This window comes from Pseudophryne corroboree, chromosome 6, assembly GCF_028390025.1.
Source record: "Pseudophryne corroboree isolate aPseCor3 chromosome 6, aPseCor3.hap2, whole genome shotgun sequence".
Taxonomy (NCBI): domain Eukaryota; kingdom Metazoa; phylum Chordata; class Amphibia; order Anura; family Myobatrachidae; genus Pseudophryne; species Pseudophryne corroboree.
The window spans coordinates 715,572,999-715,593,852 of record NC_086449.1 but is presented as its reverse complement, the minus strand read 5'-3'; the positions used below and the strand labels follow the sequence as shown (position 1 = coordinate 715,593,852).

Genomic DNA, 20,854 nt, shown 5'->3' with positions numbered 1-20,854 from the left:
AATAAGAAATCCTCCCTTACATTCCCTGCGTCTAAGGAATTAAACGCATTGTTCGAAAAATCCTGGGAAAACCCAGAGAAAAAAATCCAGATCCCAAAAAGGGTTCTCATTGCTTTTCCTTTCCCTGAGGAAGACAGGAAAAAGTGGGAAATCCCGCCTGTAGTAGACGCTTCTGTGTCTAGGTTGTCTAAAAAAAGTGGTTCTACCTGTCCCTGGGTCCACCGCTTTAAAAGAGCCGGCTGACCGTAAGATTGAGACTACACTCAAATCCTTATACACAGCAACTGGCGTAGGGTTACGACCCACTATTGCTTGTGCGTGGATTTCTAAAGCCATAGTAAAGTGGTCAGGCACATTACTAGAGGAATTAGATTCTATGGATAGAAGTGACATTGAATTGTTTTTACGTCACATACAGGATTCTGCAGGTTTCATGGTGGAGGCCATGAAGGACCTTGGCTATCTTAATGCGAGGGCTTCTTCCATAGCTGTCTCGGCATGCTGGGGACTCTGGCTGCACCAATGGTCTGCGGATTTGGAATCCAAGAAGAATGTGGAGAACCTACCCTTCACAGGTCAGACTCTGTTTGGGGAAACGTTAGATGCGTGGATCTCCACAGCAACTGCGGGTAAGTCAACATTTCTTCCCTCAGCAGCACTGCCTACTAGGAAATCTTATCCTACGTCTACAATACAGTCCTTTTGTACCGTGAAAATTAAAAGTCCAAACCCCCCTATCACTTTCTTTAGAGGAGGTCTGTGGAAAGCCAGAAAACCTGCACCAACAGGTTCCAAGGAACAGAAAACTGGTTCTGCTTCCTCAAAATCCTCTGCATGACGGTGGACCTCCCAGCCTGGATATCAGGCAGGTAAGAGCAAAATTAGGCCTAGACCCCTCGGTACAAGATATTGTTACCCAGGGGTAGAGACTGGAGTTTCAAGAACTCCCACCTCACAGGTTTCTTCAAATCAGGCTTACCAGCTTTGCTGACAGAAAGTGCTATCCTACAGGAAGCCATTCAAAAATTGCTAAAGTCAAATGTCATTGTTCCAGTTCCACCTCACCTAGCAAACAAGGGTTATTACTCAAACCTGTTTGTGGTACCGAAACCGGATGGTTCGATCAGGCCAATATTGAATCTAAAGTTGTTGAACCCTTATTTGAGGGAATTCAAATTCAAGATGGAGTCTCTGAGAGTGGTGATCCCAGGTCTGGAGGAGGGGGAATTTCTAGTGTCCCTGGACATCAAGGATGCGTACCTTCACATTCCGATCTGGTGCCTCACCAGGCTTATCTAAGATTTGCGCTGCTGGACTGTCACTATCAGTTCCAGGCACTGCCGTTTGGCCTCTCCAAGGCACCGAGGGGGTGTTCACCAAGATCATGGCGGAGATGATGCTACTCCTCCGCAAGCAGGGTGTGAACATAATTCCTTATCTGGACGATCTGCTGCTATAAGCGTCTTCCAGGGAGAAGCTGTTGCAGAGCATTGCTCTCTCAACTCAACTACTCTAGAATCATGAATGAATCCTAAATCTTCCAAAGTCGCATCTGGAGCCGACAAGGAGACTGTCCTTCCTAGGGATGATCCTCGACAAGGAAGTACAGAGGGTGTTTCTACCGGCGGAGAAAGCGTTGGTGATACAATGGTCCAGGATGTCCTGAAGCCAACCCGGGTGTCAGTTCATCAGTGGATTCGCCTTCTGGGAAAGATGGTTGGCTCTTACGAGGCCGTACTCAGTACGGAAGATTTGATGCACGGTCCTTGCAACTAGATCTCCTAGACAAATGGTCGGGTTCTCATCTTCACATGCACCAGAGGATATGTTTGTCGCCAAAAGCCAAAATCTCGCTCCTCTGGTTGCTGCTAACTTCTTACCTACTAGATGGCCGCAGGTTCGGGATTCAGAATTGGATCCTTCTAACCACGGATGCAAGTCTCAGAGGTTGGGGCTCAGTCGCCCAAGGGGAAATCTACCAAGAAAGGTTGTAAAGTCTGGAATCCATCCTCCCGATAAACATTCTGGAACTAAGGGCCGTGTACAACGGTCTTCTACAGGCGGCACATCTTCTAAAAGATCAGGCCATTCAAGTTCAGTCGAAGAGTGTAATGACAGTGGCCTACATAAGCCAACAGGGTGGAACGAAGAGCAGGGCTGCAATGTCAGAGGTGACCAGAATTTTCCCCTGGGCAGAAAAACACACTGTGGCGCTGTCAGCAATCTTCATTCCGGGAGTGGACAACTGTGAAGCGGACTTCCTCAGCAGACACTATCTCCATCTAGGACAGTGGGGCCTCCACCCGGAGGTGTTCGTGGAGGTGACAGGTCTTTGGGGTGTGCCTCAAATAGACATGATGGCCTCCCGCCTCAACAAGATCCGAGGGCTCTTCCTCTTCGCAGGGACCTTCTGCAACAGGGGCCGTTCGCTTATCAAGACTTAACCACAGCTACGTTTGACTACATGGAGGTTGAACGCCAGATCTTAGCTCAGAAAGGTATTCCGAGCAAGGTTATTCCTACCCTGATACAGACTAGGAAAGGAGTAACGTCTAAAGCTTACCATCGAATTTGGAAAAAGTACGTGTCTTGGTGTGAATCCAAGAAGTTTCCTACGGTGGAGTTTCAACTAGGGTGGTTTCTCCTTTTTCTGCAAGCAGGTGTAGATGTGGGCCTACGCTTGGGCTCCATAAAAGTCCAGATTTTGGCCTTGTCAATTTTTATCCAGAAACAATTGGCTGCCCTCCCTGAGGTTCAGACATTCTTGAAAGGGGTGCTGCATATCCAGCCTCCCTTTGTGCCTCCTACGGTACGTTGGGATCTTAATGTGGTGCTGCAGTTCCTATAGTCGGATTGGTTTGAGCCTTTACAGGAGGTTGATGTCAAGTTTCTTACTTGGAAGGCGGTCACACTGTTGGCATTAGCATCTGCTAGACGTGTGTCAGAATTGGGGGCATTGTCCTGCAAGAGCCCCTACTTGATTTTCCATGAAGATAGAGCGGAGCTCAGGACGCGTCGGCAATTTCTTCCGAAGGTTGTGTCTGCTTTTTATATCAACCAACCTATTGTGGTGCCAGTGGCTACTGACTCCTCAATTACCTCAAAGTCCTTGGATGTTGTGAGGGCTTTGAAGATTTATGTGAAGAGAACTTCTCGTCAAAGAAAATTGGACGCTCTGTTTGTCCTTTATGATCCCATAAGGTTGGGTATCTTGCTTCTAAGCAGACAATTTCTCGCTGAATCAGGTTTACTATCCAGCATGCTTATTCTACGGCAGGATTGCCGTTTCCAAAATCTGTTAAGGCCCACTCTAGTCGTAAAGTGGGTTCTTCCTGGGTGGCTGCCCAGGGTGTCTCGGCTTTACAACTTTGCCGAGCGGCTACTTGGTCAGGGTCGAACACGTTTGCTAAGTTCTACAAGTTTGATACTTTGGCCTCTGAGGACCTTAAGTTTGGTCAAACGGTTCTGCAGGAGCCTCCGCGCTCTCCCTCCCGTACTGGGAGCTTTGGTACATCCCCATGGCACTAATGTGGACCCCAGAATCCTCTAGGACGTAAGAGAAAATAGGATTTTAATTACCTACCGGTAAATCCTTTTCTCATAGTCTGTAGAGAATGCTGGGCGCCCGGCCAGCGCTTCGTTAGCCTGCAGTTGTTACTTGGTTCAGTACTGCCTTGTTACTTGGTTAAGTACTGCATTGTTACTTGGTTAAGTACTGTGGTTCAGCTGTTGCTGAATTGTTTCAGGTTGGTTAGCTTGGTTTTCTGTTATGTGTGAACTGGTGTGAATCTCACCACTATCTGTGTATTTCCTTCTCTCGAAGTATGTCCGTCTTCTCGGGTACAGTTTCTAGACTGGGTCTGGTAGGAGGGGCATAGAGGGAGGAGCCAGCCCACACTATTAAACTCTTTAAGTGCCCATGACTCCCAAGGGACCCGTCTATACCCCATGGTACTAATGTGGACCCCAGCATCCTCTACGGACTACGAGAAAAGGATTTACCGGTAGGTAATTAAAATCCTACTTTTTTTCTCCCCCAAGCCAAAACATTCTCCGGTGCCCCCCACCCATAATTGCCACCAGTAAAGCAATGAATCTGTGCGTGCCATAGGTGCGTGCTGCAAAAAGGGGCGTGCCCTTGCAGAAATGGGTATGGCTTTGCTTAAAGATGGCGTGGCATTGCAGGAAAAGACTACCTTATACCCCAGTTCTGCAACCTGCACGCCCAGACGTTGGCCACCACAGGAAAAAAAATAATCTTGATTCATGCCCCTTACATTATTTGCCATTTTTCCTCCTTATAATAATGCCCAGTATACATTATTCCACATATTGCAATGGCCCTTAGACATTATACCACACACAATAATGCCCGTTACACAATATGCCACACACCGTAATGCCCCTGACACATTATGCCACACACCGTAATGCCTGTGACACATTATGCCACGCATCGCAATGCCCATTATACATTGCTAAACACTGTAATGCCCCTGAGGCATTACAGCACATACAATGCCTGTGATACACTACACAACACACTGTCATGCCTGTGACACATTATGACACACCGCAATGCCCGTTCATTATGCCACATACCACAATGCCTGTGCAATAGTATACCACACACCGTAATGCCTGTGACACATACCGCAATGCCCGTTATACCTTATGCCACACACCGCAATGCCCGTTATACATTATGCCACACACTGCAATGCCCCTGAGACATTATACCACAATGCCCGTGATATAGTATACCACACACCGTAATGCTTATGACACATTATGCCACACACCGCAATGTCCGTGATACATTATGCCACACACCGCAATGCCCATTACATATTAAGCCCTACAGTAAGGCTTCTAATTACTTTTAAATTACCTGCTTGTTGCCAGGGGTTTCATGCTCTTGGTTCCATGCACAGTACAAGGGGTTTTCATGCTCAGGGTGTCATGCTCGTTGCCAGATGTTTCATGCGCTAGGTGTTATGCTTGTTGCCAGGGGTATAATGTGCTGGGTGTCAAGCTCATTGCCAGGGGGTAAAATTATTTGCCAGGGATTTCATGCACTGGGTGTCATGTTCGTTGCTAGTGGGTGATGCTTCATGAGCTGGGTGTCGTGCTTGTTACCAGGGGATAATGCTTGTTGCTAGGGCTGTGCCACATATGCCCCCAGTGCCAGATATTCCCCCACAGTGCAAGATAAAAATATGCTCCCATAGTGCCAGAAACACACATGCCCCCAGAGTACCAGATACACATATGCCCCCAATGCCAAATATGCCCTACAGTACCAGATACACACATGCCCACCAGTGCCAAATATGCCCCCACGGTACCAGCTACACACCCTCCCCCCGCTGCTGTGCTGTCCGGGAAGGAGCCGTAAGGCACAGCGCGCGCCTCTCCTGCATCCATCCTGTGTCCGGCGGCATGTCTGTCAAATGACGTGCCGGTTCGTGAGCCAATCGGAGCTCGCGGACCGGCAGCTGTGGCTCTTGATTGGCTGCCGGTCCGCAAGCTCTGATTGGCTCACGAACCAGCACTTCATTTGACAGACACGCAGCGCCACTGAAGACCCAGGAGGGCCACAGGAGAGGCGGGCACTACACCCTCCGGCTCCTTCCCAGACTCGCATCATAGCAGCAATCGGTGGCGGCGCCCCCGCAGCCCTGCTCCTCCAAGCCTCCGCAGTGGCTGCGGGGGTGGTAGTTACGCCACTGCTGCAGAGTTAGATGACCTGGAAAAATCCAGATAAAAAATTCCAAGTGTCCAAAAAGTTTTTGCACACTTTCCGATTTACTCCTGAAGGTAGTACATTTTGGGATGGGGTTGATGTACAGTATCAGTCTCTCGACTGTCTAAAAAGATGATGATGCCTGCTCCGGTCTCCATTACCATAAAGGATCCTGGGGATAGGAAAATAGAAGCTACATACAAATGTATTTACATGGCAGCAGGTGTGTAGCAACGGCCGGTCATTGCGGGTTGCTGAATGTCCCATGCCATTCATTCATGGGCCACTCAAATTCAGGAGGGCCTCTCCGGGCTATGCCCCTGGTCACTATGGTGACCCTCCTAAAGCACATTCACGACACTATACTCATCCCCTGTGATTCCCTAAAGGAGATGGGGAATATTAAATGCTAGGACCTCTGCCATGGCAGTGTCTGTGCGCAGGGCCTTGTGGTTGCGTCAGTGGAGTGCGGACGTGGAATCCAAATGCAGTGTGGAATCCCTCCCCTTTTCAGGGGAATGGTTTTTTGGGGCTGAATTGGATACATGGATTTCCAAAGTTACGGCTGGGTAATCCACGTTTCTCCCCTCTGGGGCCCCGCTTGCGAGATGCCAGAGGTAAGTCAAGAAAGCCTGCAAGCACCAGCTCTCAGGAACAGACCACCAGTTCTGCTTCCACTAAGTCCTCAGCATGACTGTGCCCTCCCACCCCGAGGGGATCTCGTGGTGGGAGCTCGACTGCATCACTTCAGTCTCATCTGGGAGGTTTCCTGCCAGGATACCTGGATCAGGGATCTCATTTCTCAGGGCTATAAGCTGCAGTTCGACAGTACTCCTCCCCAACGATATTTCAAATCAAGCTTACCAGCTTCGGACGATATGCAGATTACGTTGCAACAGGCCATCCTAAAGTTTGTCCAGTCCCACATCATTGTTACAGTACCAATACCACAACGAGGCAAGGGTTATTACTCCAGCCTGTTTGTGGTTCCGAAACTGGAAGATTCGGTAAGGCCCATTTTGAATCTTAAGTCCTTCAATCCATATCTGAAGGTGTTCAAGTTCAAAATGGAATCCTTGCGGGCAGTGATTGTGGGCCTGGAAGAACAGGAGTTCCTGGTTTTCTTGGATATCAAGGATGCCTACCTCCATATTCCGATTTTGGCACCTCATCAGGCGTACCTGAGGTTTGCCCTGCTGGACGGTCACTACCAATTCCAGACACTGCCCTTCGGCCTGTCCACAGCTCCGAGGGTGTTCACAAAGGTGATGGCAGAGATGATGTTCCGGGTACAGGGAGTCAATATTGTTCCTTACCTGGACGATCTTCTGATCAAAGCGAGATCCAGGGAACTTTTGTTGCTCTATATCGACCGCACTATCCAACTTGGGTCATTCCATGGGTGGTTCCTTAACTTACAGAAGTCCCACCTGGAGCCAACTCAGCGGCTCCTGGGGATGTTGCTTGATACCTTGACCCAGAAGGTGTTCTTCCTAGAGGACAAGGTGAGAACACTTCAGGAGATGGTCCGCATGGTGCTCCGACCTACTCGAGTGTCCATCCATCTTTGCATAAGATTGTTGGGAAAGATGGTCACCTCATACGAGGCAATCCAATATGGGAGGTTCTATGCCAGGACTTTTCAGCTGGATCTCCTGAGCAAATGGTCCGGATCACATCTTCTGATGCACCGGATGATACGGCTGTCGTCTCAGGCCAGGATTTCCCTCCTGTGGTGGCTGCAATCCTCCAATCTCCTGGAAGGCCGGCCGGAGTTTCGGGATTCAGGATTGGATCCTCCTCACAACGGATGCAAGTCTGAGAGGATGGGGAGCTGTCACCCAAGGGGCTCAGTTCCAGGGCAGGTGGCCAGCCCACGAAGCCCTCCTTCCGATCAACATTCTGGAACTTTGGGCGATCTACAATGCCCTGCTTCAGGCCTCTCCTCTGCTCAGTGATCATGCGATCCAAGTACAGTCGGACAACGCCACAGCAGTGGCGTACATCAGTCAACAAGGAGGAACAAAAAGCAGAGCCTGCACGCAAGAGGTATCAAAAATACTCCTCTGGGCGGAATGTCAGCAATCTACATTCAGGGAGTGGACAACTGGGAAGTGGACTTCCTGAGTCGTCACAATCTCCACCCTGGGGAGTGGGGTCTCCACCGTCAGGTGTTCCAACAGATCGTCCACCGGTGGGGCTACCCGTAGATAGACATGATGGCTCCTCGTCTCAACAAGAAACTTCCCTGGTATTGCTCACGAACCAGGGACCCTCAGGCGAGGGCAATGGATGCGCTGATGTCGCATTGGCCTTACCGGCTGGTCTACCTGTTTCCTCCGATTCCGTTGCACCCAAGGGTGCTCAAGTGCATCAGAAATCAGGTAGTCCAGGCAATTCTAATTGCCCTGGATCGGCCTCGGAGGGCGTGGTACGCGGATCTTCTGGACATGTCCATCGAAGAACCTTGGTCTCTACCTCTCAGAAGAGATTTTCTTTCACAAGGACCGTTCGTCTACCCTGACTTACGGCGACTTCGTTTGATGGTATGGCGGTTGAGTGGAACATCCTAGCTCACAAGGGCCTTTCCAAAAAGTTTATTGCTACCATGGTACAGACCAGGAAAACTGTGACGTCAAAATACTATCATCATATATGGAGGAGATACAGTATGTCTCTTGGTGCGAGGAACACATGTATCGGCCTGCGGAGTTCCACTTGAAATGTTTCTTACGTTTCCTGCAGGCTGGTGTGTATAAAGGCTTACGTCTGGGTCCATTAAGGTTCAGATTTCAGCACTCTCCATTTTCTTCCAGAAGAAATTGTCAGTGTTGCCAGAAATTCAGACCTTCTTGCAAGGGGTTCTCCACATACAACCTCCTACGGCACCCCGGGATTTGGATGTGGTGTTGAAATTTCTACAGTCCTCCTGGTTTGATCCCCTGAGGACGGTAGAAGACAAGTACCTCACGTGGAAGACAGTGATGTTACTGGCCCTTGCTTCTGCTCGACGTGTCTCAGAAGTGGGGCCTTATCGTGTAAAAGTCCAGAGTGGAGCTCCTGACTAGACAGCAGTTCCTGCCGAAGGTTGTCTCCGCGTTTCACCTGAATCAACCTATTGTAGTTCCGTCCAGTTCTGATACTTCTGCTCCTCCGGAGGCATTGGATGCTGTGCGTGCCTTGAAAATCTATGTCAAGCGAACAACTCGGATCAGAAAGACTGATTCCTTGTTTGTGCTCTATGATCCACAGAAAAAGGTTATCCTGTTTCGAAGCAGTCCATTGCTCGTTGGATTAGGCTTACTATCTATCCAACATGGCTATGTGTCGGCAGCCTTAACTGTTCTAAGTCTCTGAAGGCCCACTCTACAAGATCTGTGGGCTCTTCCTGGGCGGCTGCCCATGGAGTCTCGGCCTTGCAACTGTGCCGAGCTGCTACTTGGTCGTGGAAGAACACATTTGCGAAGTTCTGCAAGTTTGATACCCTGGCCAAAGAGGATACCCAGTTTTGGCAGGCGGTGCCCGTTCTGAAAGCTTTAGGATGTCCCCATCTTACTAGATTCCCCCAATTTCATTTATGGATGCTAGAGAAAATAGGATTTTAATTACCTACCAGTAAATCCTTTTCTCGTAGTCCATAAGGGGTATTGGGCGCCCGCCTCAGTGCGTTGAGTTTTCTGAAGGTTCTCTTTTATGTGGTTACCTGTTCAGCTGTTGCTGTTACCAGCCGTTGCTGATCGTTGTATGTTCGTGGTGTGCTGGTTTATAAATCTCGCCACTCTTTGTTGTTCATATTTCCTTCTCTCATATATGTCCTTTCTCCTTCGGGCACTTTTTACCTATAACTGCCTGTGGGAGGGGTCATAGAGGGGAGGAGCCAGCACACCCAGTGAAGAATGTAAAGTGCACTGGCTCCTTTGGACCCCGTCTATACCCCATCGTACTAGATTCCCCCAGTAACCCTTATGGGCTAAAAGAAAAGGATTTACCGGTAGGTAATTAAAATCCTATTTTTAGCTGACCTTCCCAAGGCACAAAACCCATCAACCTTTTTATACAGCTGCTGTACACTTATTAGTGTTAGATTATGGAGCTTAAAAGTATTTTATGAAATATTAGCAATGAGTACACAATTGTCTACCAGATCACCTGATAACGGTTGATCGGTCGGTGATTGTCTAGGTATGTATGCAGGAGTGTTAGTCAATAAAAGAATTCAGATCTGATCGCTGTTGTGCGAAATCGCACAGCGGGCAATTATGAAACGACTGCGCATGTGTACGGATTGTAATGCGCAGGCGTGAGGCCAGGCTGCAAAAAAATCCTGCGTCTTTTTTGATCGCTAGGCGAACGCCAGCTGATAGACAGGAAGCGGACGTTTGTGGGTGGTAACTGGCCATTTTCTGGGAGTGTCAGGAAAAACGCAGGCGTTCCCAAACTGTTTTGGGGCGGGTGTGTGACGCCAGCTCCGACCCGATCAGCCTGTTTCTTTAGCATTGTAGGAGAAAGACCTGGGCTACGCACAGACTGAAAAAAACATTAGATGGTGAGTGAGTTGCAAATGGATTTGCAGCTGACCGGTGTTTGCAAAACTTGGCGTACGCAGACTTGCACGGGGCGATTTTTCACTCTGTCTGGACAGCAAATACCTGGTCGCAAACCTCTGCAAATTCACAGAGGTGAGATCAGGTCTGAATTAGAACGCTCCTGTAGGTTGCATCTTATGTGCTGTTTAATATTTTAGTTGCCGACCTACCAATCCCATAGAAGCCCTTACAAACTTGAGTTATTCTGGGACTGTCTGTAGAGAGCTCACAGGGAGTCAAGCTGGGCTTCAATCCTCCTGCTACACTGCTAATAAGGAGACTTACATACAGTGATGGTGTCCCCATTCTGTGAATTTACCTTGTGCATGAATGGGAAGTTCATAGGGGAGTTACATCAACACTGCTGATCTCTTTAAAGCAGTATTAGGGAATAGAAGTGCATTACAAAGCCATTCAGAATAAAGTATTGATGTTTCTCATTCCAGGTTTGGAATGTACTTCAAGAAGAGCCAGTTAGTAACTATCAGGGTCACAAAGGACGACTGCTCTGTGTCCAGTGGTCTCCAGTGGAGCCAGACCAGGTGTGGACGGGGGCAGATGATTTCTGTTTGCACAACTGGTCCATATCGAAGCAGGAGCATAGTCGACCCCCAAAAGGTTTGTCCACGCCTTGATGTATCTTACTGGCTGAGACCCTATAAACTCTGTATTTATTTTTCAGAAAATAAAAGCAAACATTTGATTTCCTTTCCCCTCCAGGAAAGAAATATTTTGATCTGGAAAAGAAACGTTCATTGCAACCTAAAAGCAAGATAAAGAAAAAGAAGAAGACGGACAGCGTTCATCAGGACGGGGCAGGAGACGCAGTGAGCAGGGAACAAGAGAGCCCTCTTCTCCTGACACAGAATGGGGCATCTGATCAAGAAGAGGATCAGGTCCCTCCTGAGATAACATCAGACAAAGCGACACCGCTGGAAGGTATGGCATGAGTGTCTCCTAACAGGAACACACGCAGATATCTGCGTCAACATTGGCCTGTTATTGTTGTATGTGTGGCCCCAATACAATCAGCATATCAAATGGTTAATAAAAAGTAGATTGCATTCCATGTGGACATGCCTGTGGTTTGGATGACCACTACTGGCCTGTTTGTGGGGCCATCTGCCAACCAAATTGGCCATGATTCTGTTGAAGCACTGAACGTTCGGATCTGTCTACCTACATTAGAGAAGAACCCTGTTGCTCCCCTTTTGGGCAGAATGACAGCATCAGCATGAATTAGGGAAACCATTTTAATCTGCAATAGGTAATTTACAGATTTAATCAATTAGATCACATTTTCCTTAGCCTCTTATTAACATTGTATAGGCCAGGAATTAAGAGTATTGCAGTGTGTACACCATTTCATTTGTGACACATCCAGTGTTTATTTTTGTGTATTGTAGTGTGTATTCCTGACCCTACAGGGGCTATTACATTGAAATGATTTAAGCTGGCCATACACTGCACTATAATCGTGCAGATTTGCCGACCACATTACTGGTTTCTACGTTTACTGCTCAGTGGGCCTGATTCAGATGTTGGAGTTGCTATCGCTGCTTACGTGGAAGCAGCAGCGATAGCACTAATATGTTGGTGCAGCAGGGGACGTCTTGCCTCCTGCTGCATTACTGATCCATGCGACGTCCTAGGGTGTAGCATCTGATCATCTGCGACACCATTGGCCGGCCGCTGCAGGTCCAACAAAGATGTCTCGTCACTCACGGCGGCGATGACACACCTCTCTTTTGGGAGACTGAGGTCATCGCCGCTCCCAAATGGCAGCAGACAGTCCATAACTGCTTGCTGCTGCAGACTCGTACTGCATGTTCGCAGCACGGGTTCGTTGCAAGGTACCAAACATCTGTACTTTACGCCATTCAACGCACCTCCAACCCCATCTGAATTAGGCCTGTGTGTGGTAATAATCGTTCACAGTTTGAAAACTGGATGGATTGGTGTGATTATCAAGCCTGTCTGATCCACCCAGCTATCATTCAGCCAACTTCATGCTGTGAATGGGCATCACCACCATACGTCACGCATTATATGAAAGAGCTCCAATTATTGTCCCGTTGCTCCTCTTCTCATCCATGTCAGCAACATTATATGGTCACCTTCATTCAAACTTTTTTCTTCAATAGAATAAAAGGATTTTACGTCAATAAAGAAGTAATTTGTGCAAAAGTATTGGGGAAAACTAGTATGATGGGGTATAGGCGGGGGTCCAAAGGAGCCAGTGCACTTTAAATTTCTTCAACTGGGTGTGCTGGCTCCTCCCCGCTATGCCCCATCCCACATGCAGTTTAGAAAAAAGTGCCCTCAGGAGAGGATGCACATCTCTGCAGCTCCAGAGAGTTTTCTTCAATTTCATTTAAATCTTTTATTTTTTTCGGTATGCTGTCTGGGCAACAGCATGCCTGCGCCGTCGGAGTTAGGGGGAGGTCGGTCACCGACCTTGCGAGGTGCAGAGCCGCTTCCCCTCTGCTTGTTCAGCGGGGCACTGCGCCTTGGCTGTCACAGCCGCAGCACACCACACTAATGCTGCCTGAAGGTGACATCAGTGGTGAGTACACACGGTTCAAAGTGCGGCTGACCATGGGTGCGGCGTACGGGACCCTCCCTGGGGTGTCCCGCTAGGCTCCCCCGTGTGTACACTGGCACAAAACTGCTTAACTAGGCACTTGTGTGAGGTTTTAAGCTTGTTTGGAGATTTTGCCAGTATTAATAATATGTACAGCTCCTGTGCCTTTGGAGGGGGCGGAGCTTCCTCAGAGCAGGACCAGCGTCGTTTTGGTGCCTTCCTCTGCTTACAGCAGCCATCAACAGCACACACTCAGCGCTTCCTGCCTCACAGACACGTTGGAAACTGGTACAGGGTGTAGGTAAGGGGGAGAGCCGCTTGTGTACACTATTCTGAGCCTATTTAGGACTGCATTTATTAGTGTTACTGTGATCACAGAGCTGACAGTCTCACTGGGGCTGTGCAGCGCAGGATGTGCTGGCATTTCTCCCTCTCTCCTCTCACATACAGCAGGGCAGGCTTGCATTATAACTGTCTGTGTGTTTGTGTATGTTTTTGTACTTACTGTGAAATATGGGTAAGCACAAGCTGTGCAGTATCTCTCACACCAGATTCTCTCCATTATATAATGACTCTGTTTCATGTGAGCAATGTAGTCGATCTTCACAGATTAGTGAAGAGGTTGGGGGAGAGGGTACAGAGCCCCACTGGTTAGGGTCTCTTAAGACTATGATGTCAGATATGTCATCCCAGCTCACTGCTAATGTGCAAAAAAACTCAGCTACTGCAACAAGCTGTTGCAGATTTAGCTGCTAGGGCTGATGCACAGCCCCCCTCTCTCATGCAGGTCCCCAGAAGCGTGGTTTACCTGCTTTGCTCTCTGATACAGATGATGATATCCATGATGATGGGGATGACCTGGATCCCATTAGTGGGGATCACGATTCTACTCTGGTTATTGAACCCCTCATTTTGGCTATAAGGATGTGTTACTGCTCCCTCTAGAGGACGCTGCTTCACAACAGTCGTTTTTCTTTGTAGAAAACAATGCCTATGTCACTTTCCCTTAATCTCCAGAGTTAGATGACTTATTCAAACAGGTCTGTAAAAATCCAGAGAAAAAATTCCAAGTGTCCAAAAAGTTTTTGTGCACTTTCCCATTTGCACCTCAAGGTAGAAATTTTTGGGAGGAACTCCCTGGGGTGGATGTCTCCGTCTCTCGCCTGTCTAAAAAGGCGGTGCTGCCTGCCCCGTGCTCCTTTACTATGAAGGACCCTGGGGATAGAAAGATAGAGACTACCCTAAAATCTATATACACTGCAGCCGGCCTTTCACAAAGACTGTTCATTGCGGGTTGCTGGATGACCCATGCCATTCATTCTTGCGCCACGCAAATTCAGGGGATATGCCATTAGTTACCACGGTTACCCTCCTGAAACACATTCAGGACACTGCCAGTGTCCACTGTGATTCCCTCGAGGAGATGGGGAACATAAATGCTAAGACGTCGGCCATGGCGGTGTCGGCGCGCAGGGCCTTGTGGTTTCTTCAGTGGATTGCGGACACAGAATCCAAACGTAATGTGGAGTCCCTCCCCTTTTCAGGGGAATGGGTTTTGGGGTTGAATTGGATGCGTGTATTTCCATGGTTGCTGCTGGGAAATCCACGTTCCTCCTCTCTGGGGCCCCGCCGGCGACACGTTCCTATCCGGGACCGTCTGTCCAGTCCTTTCGGTCTCTCACATTTCGATCAAAGGCCAGAGGTGCCTCCAGTGCAGCTAGAGGCACCAGAGGTAAGTACAGAAAACCTGCAAGTACCAGTCCTCAGGAACAGTCCACCAGTTCTGCTTCCACTAAAGCCTCAGCATGACGGTGCCCACCCACCCTGAGGGGATCTCGAGGTGGGAGCTTGACTGCGTCACCTCAGCTGTGAGACCTCCTGCCAGGATACCTGGGTCCGGGAGCTCGTTTCTCAAGGCTACAAGCTGGAGTTTGACAGTACATCCCCCAAAGTCTCCCCCCTCCCCCCCAAAGATTTTTAAAATCAAGCTTACTAGCTTTGGAGGATATGCAAGTTACGTTGCAACAGGCAATCCAAAAGTTGGTCCAGTCCTACGTTATTGTTCCAGTACCGCTGCCGCAACGCGGCAAGGGGTTTTACTCAAACCTTTGTGGTGCCGAGCCCGGGCGGTTCGGTCAGACCCATTCTGAGTCTAAAATCCTTGGATCCTTATTTGAGGGTGTTCAAATTCAAAATGGAATCCCTGTGAGCAGTGATTGCGGGCCTGGAAGAACAGGAATTTATGGTATCCTTGGATATCAAGGACACCTATCTCCATATTCCGTTTTGGCCTCCTCATCAGGCGTACCTGCGGTTTGCCCTGCTGGACGATCACTTCCAATTCCAGGTACTGCCCTTCGGCCTGTCAACAGCCCAAGGGTATTCACGAAAGGTGATGGCGGAGATGATGCTTCAACTCCGGGTCCAGGGGATCAATGTGGTCCCTTATCTGGATGATCTTCTGATAAAGGCAAGATCCAGGGAGCTTTTGTTGCTCCATATCGAACGCACCATCCGTCTTCTGTCCCACCATGGGTGGATGCTCAACTTACGGAAGTCCCACCTGGAGCCAACTCAGAGACTCCTGTTCCTCGGGATGTTGCTGGATACTGTGGCCCAGAAGGTGTTTCTACCAGAGGACAAGGCGAGAACACTTCAGGAGATGGTCCGCATGGTTCTCCGACCTCCTTGAGTGTCCGTACATCTCTGCATAAGATTGTTGGGAAAGATGGTTGCCTCATACGAGGCAATCCAGTATGGGCGGTTCCATGCCAGAACGTTTCATTTGGATCTCCTGAGCAAGTGGTTCGGATCGCATCTCCAGATGCACCGGATGATTCAGCTGTCACCTCAGGCCAGGATTTCCCTCCTGTGGTGGCTACAGTCCTCCAATCTCCAGGAGGGCAGAAGATTTGGGATTCAAGATTGGACCCTCCTCACGAAGGATGCAAGTCTGAGAGGATGGGGAGCTGTCACCCAAGGGGCGCAGTTCCAGGGCAGGTGGTCAGCCCACGAAAGCCTCCTTCCAATCAACATTCTGGAAGTTCGGGTGATCTACAATACTCTACTTCAAGCCTCTCCTCTGCTCAAGGATCACGGAATCCAGGTACAGTCGGACAACGCCACGGCGGTGGCATATATTTAATCGACAAGGAGGGACAAAAAGCAGAGCCTGCATGCGAGAGGTATCAAAAATACTCCTCTGGGCGGAAAGAAATGCAAGAGCCGTATCATGTCTCTTGGTGCGAGGAACGCACGTATCCGCCTGCAGTGTTTCACTTGGGACGTTTCCTGCAGGCTGGTGTGGATACGGGCTTACGTCTGGGTTCCCTTAAGGTCCAGATTTCAGCTCTCTCCATTTTCTTTCAGAAGAAATTGGCCGTGTTGCCAGACGTTCAGACCTTCTTGCAAGGAGTACTCCACATACAACCTCCCTTTGTGCCGTCTACAGCACCCTGGGATTTGGATGTAGTGTTGAAATTTCTACAGTCCTCTTTTTTATGAGGACAGAGCGGAGCTCCGGACTAGACAGCAGTTCCTGCCGAAGGCTGTCTCCGTGTTCTATTTGAATCAACCTATCGTGATTCCGTCCAGTTGCAACGCTTCTGCTTCTCTGGAGGCATTGGATGCTGTGCGTGCCTTGAAGATATATGTCAATTGTACAGCTCGGGTCAGAAAGACAGATTCCTTGTTCATGCTCTATGATGCGCAGAAGAAGAGGTTGCCCTGCTTCAAAGCAGTCCATTGCTTGTTGGATTAGGCTTACTATCCAACAGGCCTATGTGTCGGCAGCCATACCTGTTTCTAAGTCTCTACAGGCCCACTTTACTAGATCTAGTAGAGTGGGCTTTTCCTGAGCGGCTGCCCGTGGAGTCTCGGCCTTGCAACTATGCCGAGCTGCTACCTTGTCGGGTAAGAATGCTTTTGTGAAGTTCTACAAATTTGATACCCTCGCCAAAGAGGATACTCAGTTTGGGCAGGCGGTGCTGCAGCAGTCTCCGCACATTCCCACACGTTCTGGAAGCTTTGGGACGTCCCTATCGTACTAGTTTTCCCCAATATCCCTTATGGATGCTAGAGAAAATAGGATTTTAATACCTACCGGTAAATCCTTTTCTCGTAGTCCATAAGGGATATTGGGTGCCTGCCACAGTGCGTTGACTTTTCTGCAGGTTCTTGTTGTATGGTTACCTGTTCAGTTGTTTGCTGTTGTTGTTACCAGCCGTTGCTGGTTGTTATATGTTAGTCGTGTGCTGGTATGTAAATTCCTTTGTTATCATGTTCCTTCTCTCATATATGTCCTTTATCCTTCAGGCTTGTTTTTACCTATGGTCAAAATATGGAAATATGGATCAGACAATAGCGCTTAGTGGACTAAAAGCTGCCCAGAAATATTCAGGTGATTCCCAATCACCAATAATGAATAATCTAAGTAAACAAATTTTGAATATAGCTTGGGCGCTACCACCTTAAATAAATATAATCAATGTTCATTAATATTAAAAGTCTATAATATTGTCCCAGCGAGATTTCTTTGTTTCTTCCACAGGTCCACCTTTCTCCAAATAATCCTCACATCAGAGAACTTCTTGTGCAATTAATGTCCTTGCAAAAAAGAAATGTAGAAAGGCACATATAGTGTAGTATTTTAAGTTTTAAAATCGGTAATTTATTTTGTGATTCCAAAAGAATATAAAAAGAATGGTCTTTTACATAAAAGTGAAGACATTAACTTCAACATTGATAAAATTGGAACCGTACCGTGCCAAGCTCCCAGCATGGAGCAATGGAAAGAGCAACAAATTTTGGAGTTTTTCTGGAATTCCTCCTTACTCCTTCCAAGCTAGACACCGGCAGCAGGACTAGGTAAGTTCCTTTCCGATTGTGGATGCAGGTAAATGGATCAGGACGCCGCCAACGCATTTCGAGTTCTTATTAACTCTTCCTCAGGGCAGAATGATCCATACCTGCATGCATCCCCTTTTATACTAAAAATAACCCGGAAGTGAATCTTTCATTTCCTTTCAATCCATCTCTCTTAAACTAATAAAAATTAAAAGCAAAAATAACTCCTCATACTCGTATACATATGTGTCAGAAATTGATCAGTTATATTCCATAAAACTTATATAGTACGTCAATGTTTAAAATCATATACTCTGAATGCTTCCTGTGGGTCAAAGTTACACCCACAGTGATGACACCCCAGATCACAAAACAGAGTCCCACTCATCCCATGCGGTCCACCACCGCACAGCCTCCATCCTAAAACGCCACTCCACAAAGCAAATATATTCACAATAGCTATGTTTTGTATCGGAAAGCTATGCGTTCCACGATCGCGTACCCGGAAGTTCTATGCGTTCCACCGGTCTTTCCGATGACGCACTTCCGTTACTGTCATGAATAGCGCTCTGCGTTCCACAGTGACTCCGCCTGTGGACACATGCGTTCCACAGGTGTACGAGGGATGTCCTGCTATTTCCTATCACAGCGGTGCACTCTGTTTTTCTCTGACGTCCTAGTGGATGCTGGGAACTCCGTAAGGACCATGGGGAATAGCGGCTCCGCAGGAGACTGGGCACAAAAGTAAAGCTTTAGGACTACCTGGTGTGCACTGGCTCCTCCCCCTATGACCCTCCTCCAAGCCTCAGTTAGATTTTTGTGCCCGGCCGAGAAGGGTCCACACTAGGGGCTCTCCTGAGCTTCTTAGTGAAAGTTTAGTTTTAGGTTTTTTATTTTCAGTGAGACCTGCTGGCAACAGGCTCACTGCATCGAGGGACTAAGGGGAGAAGAAGCGAACCTGCCTGCTTGCAGCCAGCTTGGGCTTCTTGGCTACTGGACACCATTAGCTCCAGAGGGACCGAACACAGGCCCAGCCTCGGAGTCCGGTCCCAGAGCCGCACCGCCGGCCCCCTTACAGAGCCAGAAGCAAGAAGAGGTCCGGAAAATCGGCGGCAGAAGACATCAGTCTTCACCAAGGTAGCGCACAGCACTGCAGCTGTGCGCCATTGCTTCTCATACACACCTCACACTGTGGTCACTGAGGGTGCAGGGCGCTGGGGGGGGGGCGCCCTGAGCAGCAATAAAAACACCTTGGCTGGCAAACATACATCACATATAACCCCCAGGGCTATATGGATGTATTTTAACCCCTGCCAGAATCCATAAAAATGCAGGAGAAAAGTCCGCGAAAAAGGGGCGGAGCCTATCTCCTCAGCACACTGGCGCCATTTTCTCTCACAGTTCCGTTGGGGGGAAGCTCCCTGGCTCTCCCCTGCAGTTACTACACTACAGAAAGGGGTTAAAAAAGAGAGGGGGGCACTAATTAGGCGCAGTATTAATAAAACAGCAGCTATAAGGGGAAAAACACTTCTATAAGGTTATCCCTGTATATATATATATATATATATAGCGCTCTGGTGTGTGCTGGCATACTCTCCCTCTGTCTCCCCAAAGGGCTAGTGGGGTCCTGTCCTCTATCAGAGCATTCCCTGTGTGTGTGCTGTGTGTCGGTATGATTGTGTCGACATGTATGAGGAGGAAAATGGTGTGGAGGCGGAGCAATTGCCTGTAATGGAGATGTCACCCCCTAGGGAGTCGACACCTGAGTGGCTGAGCTTATGGAAGGAATTACGTGACAGTGTCAGCTCTTTACAAAAGATTGATGACATGAGACAGCCGGCTACTCAGCCTGTGCCTGTCCAGGTGTCTCAAAAGCCATCAGGGGCTCTAAAACGCCCGTTACCTCAGATGGCAGATACAGACGCCGACACGGATACTGACTCCAGTGTCGACGATTAAGAGACGAATGTGACTTCCAGTAGGGCCACACGTTACATGATTGAGGCTATGGAAAATGTTTTACATATTTCTGATAATACCAGTACCACTAGAAAGGGTATTATGTTGGGTGAGAAAAAACTGCCTGTAGTTTTTCCTGCATCTGAGGAATTAAATGAAGTGTGTGATGATGCGTGGGTTTTCCCCCTATAAAAACTGTTAATTCCTAAAAAGTTATTAGCATCATACCCCTTCCCGCCAGAGGATAGGGCACGTTGGGAAACACCCCCTAGGGTGGATAAAGCGCTCACACGCTTGTCTAAACAGGTGGCACTACCGTCCCCGGATACGGCCACACTTAAGGAACCTGCTGACAGAAAGCAGGAAAATATCCTAAAATGTATATACACTCACACGGGTGTGATACTGCGACCAGCAATCGCCTCAGCCTGGATGTGCAGTACTGGGGTGGCTTGGTCGGATTCCCTGACTGACAATATTGATACCCTAGATAGGGACAGTATATTACTGACTATAGAGCATTTAAAAGATGCATTTCTATATATGCGTGATGCACAGAGGGATATTTGCCGACTGGCATCAAGAGTAAGTGCGCTGTCCATTTCTGCCAGAAGAGGGTTATGGACAAGACAGTGGTCAGGTGATGCTGATTCCAAAAGGCATATGGAAGTATCGCCTTATAAAAGGGAGGAGTTATTTGGGGTAGATCTAACAGACCTGGTGGCCACGGCAACGGCTGGGAAATCCACATTTTTACCCCAGGTAGCCTCTCAACGTAAGAAGACGCCGTATTATCAGGCGCAGTCCTTTGGGCCCCATAAGGGCAAGCGGGCAAAAGGCTCCTCATTTCTGCCCCGTGGCAGAGGGAGAGGAAAAAGGCTGCAGCAAACAGCCAGTTCCCAGGAACAGAAGCCCTCTCCCGTTTCTGCCAAGTCCTCAGCATGACGCTGGGGCTTTACAAGCGGACTCAGGCACGGTGGGGGCCCGTCTCAAAAATTTCAGCGTGCAGTGGGCTCACTCACAGGTGGACCCCTGGATCCTTCAGGTGGTATCTCAGGGGTACAAATTGGAATTCGAGACGTCTCTCCTTCGCCGTTTCCTAAAGTCTGCTTTACCGACGTCTCCCTCCGACAG

The 20,854-nt window shown here is 48.6% G+C and overlaps 1 protein-coding gene across 5 annotated transcripts in view; it reads left to right on the top strand.

The window, feature by feature from the left end:
- The window catches only part of GEMIN5 (gem nuclear organelle associated protein 5), a 305,616-nt gene that overhangs the window by 158,152 nt on the left and 126,610 nt on the right, over positions 1-20,854 (top strand). For all 5 annotated transcript variants that reach the window (XM_063928370.1, XM_063928371.1, XM_063928368.1 and 2 more), the window contains 2 exons: positions 10,779-10,950; positions 11,053-11,271. In XM_063928370.1, the coding sequence (XP_063784440.1) occupies positions 10,779-10,950; positions 11,053-11,271 (391 nt within the window). The remainder of the gene's footprint in view (positions 1-10,778; positions 10,951-11,052; positions 11,272-20,854) is intronic.